Source organism: Cornus florida, unplaced genomic scaffold (genome assembly GCF_030987335.1).
Source record: "Cornus florida cultivar Cherokee Brave unplaced genomic scaffold, ASM3098733v1 CherokeeBrave_3.0.0_Hap2_Chr05, whole genome shotgun sequence".
NCBI lineage: Eukaryota > Viridiplantae > Streptophyta > Magnoliopsida > Cornales > Cornaceae > Cornus > Cornus florida.
This window is the reverse complement of record NW_026775575.1, coordinates 102,793,900-102,806,337: the sequence shown is the minus strand read 5'-3', so window position 1 is coordinate 102,806,337 and position 12,438 is coordinate 102,793,900. Positions and strand designations below refer to the sequence as shown.

At 31.8% G+C, this 12,438-nt stretch overlaps 1 protein-coding gene across 1 annotated transcript; it reads left to right on the top strand.

Moving 5' to 3' along the window:
- The first annotated feature begins 7,452 nt into the window (after positions 1-7,452).
- LOC132308084 (transcription factor MYB123-like) lies at positions 7,453-9,027 on the top strand. The gene is made up of 3 exons (XM_059806058.1): positions 7,453-7,679; positions 7,838-7,967; positions 8,204-9,027. Exons 1-3 carry the CDS (start codon positions 7,547-7,549, stop codon positions 8,838-8,840), a joined length of 900 nt encoding a protein of 299 aa, XP_059662041.1. The 5' UTR covers positions 7,453-7,546; the 3' UTR covers positions 8,841-9,027.
- Positions 9,028-12,438: the final 3,411 nt, after the last annotated feature.

Below are 12,438 nucleotides of genomic sequence, written 5' to 3'. Positions count from 1 at the left end.
TTGTTCCACCATGCAATGATGTATTTCTCTCCATCCAACACTTCCAAATGAAAACACACAATATGCCTTTATGGATTTTGGCCTTAAGACATGCTGTTTGAACCTGTAATAACAGCCATTCCACAAACTGATTAAAACCTTGAAACCTCACAACTTTATATGCAACTTATCTGAAACATGCTGCCATACTTCCATAGCATAAGAACACTCTTTAAGTCCATTGTTCAAAATGGACTTGAACCCTCAGACATTCTACATTGTGTGGAACCTCACAACTGGTATATGCAACTTATCTGAAACATGCTGCCATACTTCCATACCATAAGAACACTCTTTAAGTCCATTGTTCAAAATGGACTTGAACCCTCAGACATTCTACATTGTTTGGAACCGTAAGAACTCTATACTCTTTCATACGTGCCAATCCCAAAACGCCCTTGCATTTTTTCTACAAGGTCGGTATGGGCCCCAAAATCTGTTACGAAACAGCATTTTCCATCTAGTGCAACCAAGGCAACAGATTGGGCTGGGCCTGATAATTTAACTCTTGCTATTGAGCCAGAAGAAGAAGAACATTTCAACTTTTCAAAATACAGAGAGATGGACCAATTATTAAAATCATCTCCTGTGCACTCTCCCTCCTGTCTCCCCACCAGCAGTCCTTGAAAGGATTATATGCCGCAACTCACTGTTTTAGTTCGTTTTATATAACACTAAAAGAATGCATCGCACATCACGAAAGTCCAAAGTTCGAATTTTCTTAAGTTCTTTTTTAAGATTTTTTTTTAATAAATATTCAGTGTATGTGGGATATGAAATTATATGTGGCTGGTGGTGAATTATGAGGTAATTAATTGTTCTAAGAGGCTCGATGCCGTCATTACTTTTTTTTTTTTTTAAAAAAAAACAAATGTATGGTACCATCAGATCTTCTGAATATGTTTTTTACATGATAAACCCCTACCATATGAGTACATACCAAAATTTAAAATAAACTTGGTATTGATATGTCAAAGGTTAGGTTGCCAATTGTAATTGTAATAGTCAATCTTCTTTTTAATAGTCAAAGGTGAGGGTAGGAATTAAAATTGACCTACTTTAATTTTTGCTTTGAACAAGTGAGCCTGGGCATTTTTTAATTATTTAATGGCTCATCCGCTGAGTATGAAGCAAGTTAGTTTTATCTGTAATGTACAAAATAAAATGTTTTTCGCTGAAGACATTTTCTTAACTATTCGCCGTTATAATACCCAACAAAAATAAAATTACCTTAAACAAACAATGTAACTAAAATATAATGGAGTTGATTGAACAACAAAGTGAAAGAAAGAGTAATATATATATATATATATATATATATATAAGTTGATTGAACAACAAAGTGAAAGAAAGAGTAATATATATATATATATATAGAAATGATAATTGACAGGAGTGGAAAGAATTTCCAAAATATATATATATATATATAAATAAAAATAAAAATAAAAATCACTCCATGGCCCCATGCTTATCGGAAAAAGGGCTGCCTTATATAAGAAAGAAAACGGGGGAGAAGGACTACAACATCACCACCATGTGTAATGGATTCCGTCTGTTTCTTTTGTATTGAAAGAAACAACTCATTCAAAAGGTCACTGAATTTAAACGTGATATTTATATTCTCATTCCACGTCCAGTTATTAGAGACACTATAGAATTAGTCTGTCAATCACTGTTTTTCATTTATTCATAGAACTATAAAAATATGTGTTACACTGTAACCTGTAGAAGCTAAATAATAATAATAATAATAGTAATCACGTGTTATGTACAATAAACATAAAGAATTTTAGGATATTTTTTGGAATTTATAAAATAATTGAAAATTGATACCTAAAATGCTCTTAAAAAATAATAAATAAATAAATAAAGAAGAAAGTGTGTGAACTACATTAAACCCTCTTTTGCAATAAACCTTCATCTTTAATTTTTTTTTGCCAAAACATCTCATTCAAGGGTAACTTAGCAAATAAACGTTAGTTGAAAAAGAACTGAAATAGAAATTGACTTAAATACCCATTAGACCTATTTGAAAATCTACTTTGTGGGTGTGTCTTGATTTTTTATTATTAAATAATATAAACGACATCATTCATAAAAATTAGCACTTCTATTTTTATTGATAGGGAAAAATAACCTACCTTAACCAGCCGCTAGACCTCTTCGATATGTTTCATTATCAGAGATAAAGATTTTTCTCGAATAAGAATGATGACATTTCTTATCTAGGATAATGAATGACGACGTGGTTCAATAAGGTGAGGATAACCTTGGCACAATTTGAGAAAGTCAAAGGAGTAAATCTTATCTCGACAAATATGGCAACAATCGATCTCCTCTGATCTCGCACAAGCCGATCTCCCGCGGAATCAATTTGATTCCAATCGACAACCATAAATAGGGCACCAAGCCGTTAAAGAAGGTACGAGAAAAAACCCTAAAGAGAATATACATAATTATTATGTGATACGATTACAAGTACTAACTTGATCATCGAAGGGTCCTCGGCCGGCACCCCACCGGTGCCATTCGAGGTAACGTCCCTTTGTTTTGCAGGTAAACGCCGTCGTTCCGAGTTGTGAGGATTTCTGCATCAACAGCTGGCGCCGTCTGTGGGAACGATTAGTTCTCTGAAGAAATAATAATCCTGACGCAACTTGACTCGGACAGCGAGACGAAAGTTTCCGATCATGGAAACCATCCCAAGTTATCAGTTGACAATGGGTTTCCATGTTCTTATATAAGGACGGGTCTCTTCATCATGATTACCAATCCATCATATTGGGAGCAAAACGGTGGGTTGCGTAATGCCACCCAGTGTACGCTGCTGATAATAATCAAAATTTGGCACGTCGGCCCAGGTAGTCCAATGTGGTGTTTTCCATCTAGCGATGCTTAATCCCCTCACTACTAAGGTTTGGTCGTCTAAGACCAAACTCTATCTCACATCTGGCAGCAGCCAACTACCAAGGCCTGAATGTTGAATCAATTCCATTTCAACTAACTTTCGCCAGTTAAACCACCCCCATTGCATAGTTGAGAGGGGTGTTGGTAAAAAAAAAAAATGAAAAAGGGGGTTTAATGCAGTTCACCCAAAAAAAAAACAAACAAACAAAATTTTCAATTTTTTTTTTATTATAAATTTTAGGGTTTTTTATTTTTTTTGGAATTTATAAAATAATTGAAGACTGAAATACATATATCCTCAAGCAGGGACGGACCCAGCAAATTTTGTAAAGGGGGTAAAAGTGAAATGTTTTTTATAATTTTAGTGGGACAATACTAAAATTTCATTGGTATATAATTATAATATGAAAAAATTCCTAATAGTTAGTGTTAAAAAAATAATAAATAAATCGGGACAATTGCCCTGAGAGCCTCTTTAAGTCCGTCGTTCAAAACGGACTTGAGCCTTTGACATTCTATGTTGTTTGGAACCGAAAGAACTCTATACCCTTTCATACAAGCGTATACCAAAATGCCCTTGAATTTTTTCTAGAGGGTCGGTATAGGCCTCAAAACCTGTTACGCAACAGCATTTCGGATCTAGCGCAGCTAAGGCAACAGATTGGGCTGGGCCTGATAATTTAACTCTTTTCGTTGGGCCAGAAGAAGAAGAACATTTCAACTTTTCAAAATACAGAAAGATGGACCAATTATTAAAATAATCTCCTGTGCGACTCTCCCTCCATTCTCCACCAGCAGTCCTTGAATGCCGCAACTCACTGTTTTAGATCGTTTTGTATACAATAAAAGAATGCATCACATATCACGAAAGTCCAAAGTTCGAATTTTCTTCAGTTATTGTTTTTAAGAATTTTTTTAATAAATATTCAGTGCATGTTGGATATGAAATTATATGTGACTGGTGGGTGAGTCATGAGGTGATGAATTATTGAGTACTCTATAAGGCCCGATCCCGTCATTTCTTTTTTTTCTTTTTAATAATAAAAAAAGAAAAAAAAAAAAAAAAAAAAAGCAGCAAATGTGTCATCAGATCTTCTGAATATGTTTTTTACATGATATAATCCCTTACCATATGAGTGCCTACCAAAATTTAAAATATGCTAGGTATTGCTAATTTGCTATGTGAAAGGTTAGTGTGCCAATTGTAATTGTAATAGTCAATCTTTTTTTTAATAGTCAAAGGTTAGGGTACGAATTAAAATTGACCTACTTTAATTTTTGCTTTGCACAAGTGAGCCTGGGCAATTTTCAATTATTTAATAACTCCTCTACAGCAACGGGCGAGTATGAACTATGAAGCAAGTTATTTAAATTCGGAAATATGTTTTTTTGAGCAAAAATGGTCGATAATGACCATATGACAAGTATTCATAATGGTCATTAATTAATCAAGAAAGGGACAGCGGTAGATAAATTCACATGTTAGGTAAAACATGTGTGAAATTTTGATAACAAGTTTAGTTGATGAGAGAGGACCAATTGAAAACTGTGAATAAACAAATATTTCCAATAGAAGTAAAGTAATCAACTTTGGTAGATTGAAAATATCTGTATGGTTTGAAAGTTAGCTGAGCATATGTCATTACATGCTTGTACACGAGATTTATTGCTCCTCAAATTCTGCACACGAAAGCAACTCCAGCGGCCCTCATTCTTCCCCAACTTTCTCACAATTATTTTCATGTTTCATAATCTCAACGCATGACGACAAGATTAATGCATGATGACGATCAGATTACACATAATATTGTTTACCTGTTTATTCGTGTGCAAGAAATTTATACACGATTTAAATCTTAACCGTTTATATATAAGACTGTTTATATGTGTTTATGGTTCGTTGTATCGTTGAATACGCAATCACGATTGATTCCACGATCGATATTGCGAAACATTATATGTGTGTGTGTATATATATATTATAGATGGTTTTCATTTCATGTGGAATATGAATCATGGATATATAGTGATGGAGTCGACTTCAGATGATATGGAAACAACAGTATTCTGTCCAGGCACATTTCTCTTTCTTGCATAGCAGCCTATATCCTTTACGACTTTGGTTACACATATATGACTAATTTGCACATAACACCGAAATTAATTAAACTAAAAACAAAACTTTCAATAGTACTGCCCATATATATATATATATTTGCCAAAAAGAAAATGAGGAAATTAAACAAAAACTAGTTAGACTGATCCCGTAGCAGCGTATTGTTTTCAGTTTTGAACTGATCAAATTAAAAATTAAATCTTCCCAAAAAAAAAAAAAATTTAATTTAAAAATTAAATCAAGCCTAAGATTTGAACAGATTAAAACAAAAGAATTAGAGAAGTTGGTTCAGTTCACGGTTTTTACTCAAAAAGAGGATCAATTAAAGGAGAAGAAAATACATGTTTTACCATGAACGGAAAAATAACTTTTAATTCCTTTTTGACTTGGAGATATTTTAATACGTCATTCTTATATATATAACTTTTTTTTTCTTATAGTTCTAAACCTGTGTGTGTATTATTTGTTATGAATTGAAGGTGCAGAAAATACATGTCAAATCACATTTATCATTACTCAATTACACGAGATGCTAATTCAATCACTAAAAAAGTTGAATTGATTAAACTAAAAAGAGTTCCTTTGTTTTGTCTTTTAGCATGCCTCTCAGGGAACGTATTATATAAACACTTCTGCAAACCAAAAAAATGCACATATGATACTAAAAAAACATACTAGAGTCTATTGCATTCTTTAACTAAATTACATAGAGTAGCTCGCTTAAACATGACACTAAATTTGTTATTAAATTTAAGGTTATGTTTGATTGTATGAAATTAAAGTATTAGAATTAGAATTGAAATTAGTGATATTGAAGAAAATTGAATTAAAATTGGACTTTTTTTTTTTTTTTTCAATTTCACCGATTCTAATTCCATATGGCTGAATATAACCTAAATCATTTCAAATGACAACCATTTGTGTATTTATAAAAACAAATTGTAAATGAAGCGGTTCTATGCCGAAGTAAAATAAAGAATGGTTGATATGTTCAAAGTTTAGATGAACAATTTTATTGCAAGAAAAAAAGATATAATAAAATAAATAATAAAATGGGACTAGTTTAGTGCACAAAGTTTTGCAAAGAGAGAATATTTTTAATTTTAAATTGATGACTTTCGAATAAGAAAAGAATAATTTTATCCTAAGTTTCACTTAACAACATACAAAATAAAATATTGTTACAAAATCATATAATTAAGTAGTTTATTCATATAAGTCTTTGTAGAAAGTGTATACGAAGCATCGAATCGGGAAAGGTTCAAAATAAAACATTGTTACAAAATCATATAATTAAGTAGTTTATTCATTTAAGTCTTTGTAGAAAGTGTATACGAAGCATCGAATCGGGAAAGCCATGCGCAATTCATCCAAGGGGATATCGTTGTCATAGCTATATACCCTTTTTATTATTGTTCCCACGTATACAGCTATTAAAGACCATCTATATATATATAAATGATTGAGGACTCATTCAGTAGAAAAATTAATGAGTCCTCAATCCACGTATATAGTTTATTCATTTTATATATATATATATATTTATTATTTTTTCATGTTAGAGAAATGTACTAGTAAATTAGTAATACATATAAAAATGCAGGTATATTTTTTATATAACCAAATATAAAAATACAAACGTCGTATTATTTAGATTTTAATTAAAAAATAAAGTAATTAATAACATTATATTTTTATTTTCTAAGCATAAAATTGTAATACAATGTAAATGGCAGATAATTTTTCAACAAATGCTTTACATTTACTCTGAAAAAAAGTATTGAACCAGAGCGGTGCAATTAAAACTCGTATTGAGATGAATTAAAAAATTAAAAAGTAAGTACCATATATAAGATAAGGTAGTCTCGGTGGGATATATATGTATGGCGTTAATCAAGAATTACATCATTAAGCACCATGTAAATAAAATAGAAGTAAATAGTGGAAAAGGGTAAAAATGATTTGGGTATATGCTTTTCGTAAAAACAGGTCTCAAATCACATATCTAGAATGAAGTGATTGATTTAACCATAAGGCACTACATAAGGTAGAATATTCTAGCTAGTCCACCTGTATGGTGTAATAAAATCACACAAGTTCGTCATAGTGAATGAACACGTACAGGAAACTGAATTCATAGGGCATGGACTAGTCAATTTGGACGTCGAAATGGTGTTACTTTTTTCAAGCCCTAATAATCCAGGGCCATTCTACATATTTGAATTGATAGTTGCTTGTTAGACTTTGTTTGTTGCTCAAAACCTAACCAAACAACCTCTACCACTTATATTACGATTGCGTCTCGTCTCCAATTTCATTGATCTTGATTGAGTGCTGGCTAATGAATATATAAAAGCTCATTGCTACTCGATCACTTAAGTACTTCATTTTTAATTTTAGTTTAGATAGATAGATATATATATATATATATATATATATATATATATATAGATAGATAGATAGATAGATAGATAGAGAGAGATGGGGAGGAGTCCGTGTTGCTCCAAGGAAGGACTCAACAGGGGAGCCTGGACTGCCATAGAAGATCAAACACTTGCAGCTTACATTAAAGCCCATGGAGAAGGACAATGGAGAAACCTCCCCAAGAGAGCTGGTATACACACACACACATATATATAAGCACTCACCAATTGTTTTCCATTATGTTTTCCACTCTAATTTTTTTGTTTTGCTTCAACCCATATTGTAAAAATGAATTCTAAATGCTCCCCAAATCGTCGTAATTGATATAACATGGTTGAAATAATGCAGGACTGAAGCGATGTGGTAAGAGTTGTAGACTTAGATGGTTAAATTATCTTAGACCAGACATCAAGAGAGGAAACATTTCTCATGACGAAGAGGAACTCATAATCAGACTCCATAAGCTTCTTGGTAACAGGTTAGTACTTATTGCTCTCTCATATCACATTTTTCGCCTTAAACAAACTAATCCATAGAGTGTTAAATAAATTATCTTCTTTGTTGAGTTGTGATGCAGAGTTAGTTCGACTCTTAGACTTATCAGACTGTATTTATGTGGGTGTAGATAACGACGATGTCATCCACACTCACATAAATTAGTGGGATTAACTTGAGAATCGGACTACTTATCATTTTTTCTTATATATTATATAGATGGTCTTTAATAGCTGGGAGACTTCCGGGGCGAACAGACAATGAAATCAAAAACTACTGGAACACTACTCTAGCAAAGAAAGCTGGAGCTCAAACATCTTCACAACAAACCAATCTGCAGTGTTCCACGATAAGCAAATCCAGATCATCAGTACTGAAGAAGTCAGCTACCAAGCCACCAATTTCGCCACCGGCTCGGACCAATCAAGCGCAAGCAATCCGAACCAAGGCCACGAGGTGCACCAAAATACTTGACGCAGTCCCTGCAATATCATTTCCATTTCCAAATTTATATGACAATCGTTACACAAACTCGGCATTAGAGCTTCAAGCACAACAAATATTCCAGCAGGGTACAAATAATAATACAGAGAGAGAGTCGTGTGGAATTGATGAGGAGATGAATGTTGCATACTCTAGCAACTCTGGTTTCTTAGATATTGGGTTTGATGAGTTTCCGGCAATGAATGATGATGATGATACGACGAAGAGGGTATATAGCTATGACAACGATATCCCCTTGGATGCTGACTATTTGTTCAAGGAGTGGAGCGTGGATGGTTTTCTTGATCACGACAATGTCGCTATCGGTGTCGGTTCCTTGGCAGCTTTACTTGATTGTGAGGAATGGCCATGAGATTCTAAATCATTCTAACATAGACAAAAAAGAATGTACAAATGTGCTTTTTCTATGGAAATACCAAGGATTCGTGTATGTATGGGTTTATCTCATAAGTGCTTCAACTCTCACATACTAGAGGCTACTTTTAATTTGCATGTCATTTTATGAATAATATTGTTGCAAGTTCTAATTTGCTAGTAAATTTAAGGAGGTATTCTTTTTATTGGCCTGCTGGACATATATAAATCACACACAATTTCAAGTGAGAAAAAAAAAAAACACTAATCAGTTGTTGAATGCCCCTGTATATGGAACTAAATAAAGTAAAACTAACAAGTGTCTATATATATATATATTTTATTTACAAACATGCGTGTACTATTACACCATTTCAGATTAAACATGTAATCTCTATTAAATACAGGAATAAATGTTGATCTAGGTCTAATATAATAATTTATATTAGTTAATAATCCTTATATTAGACTATTATTTTAGTTACAGAGGGGCTATAATATTTTCGGAGACATGGCATCATTTATTAAAAGAGGCTGCAATCCTTGGATAAGACAAGAAATGTCAGCATCCGCCAAAAAAGGACGGAGAGATTCTTCAAGATTCATGATACTTGGCAAACGTTTGATAAAGTTTAATGATGAATTTGTAGAAATATGACATGTGTTTCTTTTTTTCTCATAGGTTACATTCGCTGGCCAAGTCATGATATCTAATCTCTTAATTTGCTTTATTTTTACATCCAATATTATATTAGTTATCTTCTTTATTTAAAGTCAATAAAGATATGATTCCTTTCATGTTATTATTACTTATTTTATTACTATCTTCGTCTTACTTTAAATGTCGGTTTCATAAGCCGCAACTCACACCGTAAAAATATGACATGTGTTCTTTTTTCCTTAGAGGTTATATTCATTAGCCACATCATGATATCTAATTCCTCAATTTGCTTTATTTTTACATCCAATGAGGATGTCATATTAGTTATCTTCTTTATTAAAAGTCAATAAAGATATGATTCCTATCATGTTATTATTATTTATTTTATTATTATCTTCGTCCAATTCTAAATAGTGATTTCCGAAACCACTATTGAAAGTGGGACCGAGAAAATATTTTTTTGACTCAAAGCCTTCGAAATTAACTAAAGAAGGATCCTGATAATAGGAGGAAATAATATGAATTCTTTGAATGGATTCAAATCAATTTATATATTACTTTAAAAGAAATGACGCAAAAAATAATAATAATAATAATAATGTGGCCGGACTTTAAATTTCTTGGGTATTACGCCCAAGTATTTGTCAAATGACAAAATGCAATCAACACTGACTATCCTGTCTTAAATCTTAATTGATTGGTGACAAGTCTCTGCTGAATATATAGGAAACTATACATTATAATGGACTAACATCTTTGTTTCTTTTGTGTGATATTATTATAAGTTGAATTGTTCAACTGTTTTTTTTTTGTAATTTTTGCTTAAGAATTCTATTAGACTTCCTCGAGATTGGGTTGGGATCCTTTCCTGATTTATGTTTGTTTGGGAATGCGAGGCTTTTCCTTCCCTTTTGGCATAGGTCAAGTTCTTTTTCTCAATAAATTTTTATTTTATCCATAAATAAATAAAATTAGAACACAGATCGGAAGAGATCAACTAGTCTCACTATTGTATGTGTCATTGTGAAAAGTAATAACCAACGGGAATGAATTCAATTATTTTCAATTTTTCCACATCCATTCATGCATCTAGCTCAGTATTCGAACATTTTCGCCCCAACTATAATTGGAGCCATTAACTTTAATTGACCAATAATATCATACAAATTAAGCTACCTAACTTTCAACTAACCCAAGTTGGAAATACCTAAAATAGGAGTGTACTAATGTCGGAGCACAATTATATTGTGCCTGTGAGCGAAAGAAACAAAGTTAAGGTATTCATTTCTTGCTTCTCCTCGTGAAAGGAAAATATAAGATCGATCAATTATTGTCATCGTTAGAGCTTTTTGCTTCTTCTTTTTTTATTATTATTATTTTTTTTAATATATTGACTTAATTTTTTTTTTATTTATTTATATATTGACATTAATTCTATACCACTTAATACAATTAGAGTTGAATCAAACCACGTAAAAGTTAGCATTCATTCTATATAAATATAGAGCAATCGTTTTTATCGGTGAAAATATATATATGTATATATAAGAGTGGAGTCAGGATTGTAAATTAGGGGGGCTAAAGATAAGAAAATTTGAAGGTGAACACAATGAAAGTTGTGAAATATTAAAAAAACAAAATTTCTTGTAGAAGTGAGGTTAGGTAAGGGCATACTGTGTTCAATATGGTATTACTTTCATATCCAAATAACTACATCATGAAATTGATCATTTCAGATCATGAAATTGATCATTTTTTACTGAAGATCCAATCCGAAATGACCTAAAAACTTAATTTACCAAGTTTAGATCTCAACTTAAAATAAGGTATAAAAACATGTTTGTTATCCACCATCAAAGTATCCATTGGAATTCGTTTTTTGAGTAAAAATAAAATAAAAAATTGTCTAATTCTTAAAGATCCATTCAACTATTAATTGATAAAGGTGCTTAGATTTTGAAATAAGACTGCCCATATTCTAGGGAATATGGGTTTATGTTCTAATTTAAATGAAAAGTTGGATGTTTTCTCACTTTATAGTAATTATAAACTTTTTAAATTGTGGTTTCTAATTAACATAATTTATTCTCTTGCTTAAGAGAGAAAAAATCAAAGATTAATATAGGAACAGTTCGAAGAATAAAGATAGTAGCAGCATATAGCCTAGATAAACACATGAATAGTTGGCCTAATATGAAGAGTAATACTACAAATTGATTACATATGCACTGACTTTTATATAAACAATAGTACTAATTTTAAATAAAATAAAAATAAAAAATTGGACCAGGGCTGGTTAGCCCATTAATAATTCCTCCCTTGTGTATATATATTAGAAGGTTAAGCAATCAGTCGTACACCCCAAGTCTTCACTGAGTGTCGGCAAACCTTCCTTTGGAAAGGAGTGAAACAGAAACAACTTGTGCAAAGATACTTGAGATGGGAAAAAAACTAATTTCAATACGAATTTAGTGGAAGTAATTAAGTTAAATTCAAACCTACATCCTATAAGACTATAACATTGGTCAGAAATAGATTCATATTGATTTCTTGAATTTATTTATATATTTTCGGTATTATATGTATTTTACCCGTCAGAGTCTTATGAGAGAGAAGTAATTCATGTCACAAACTACGTTTCAATTTAAGGCTGCTCAGTCAATGTCGTCTCCTTTAGAATATCCGGAGGATCATCCAATTATACTCATATAAAAATGTATAGACACACACATATAGTGAATTAACGATATGCTACACTGCCTAGTAATACAAAAAAACGTACGTACGCATATAAAAATACACAAACAAGTACGTATATTTCACGATTGTTCTGTGTGAATTTAAAACATACTTGGTCAACAAGACGCCAACAGTGTAAAATCGCATTTCAGAATGAACAGTTCAACTAACACGTGTGATGAACAATTTTCAGATT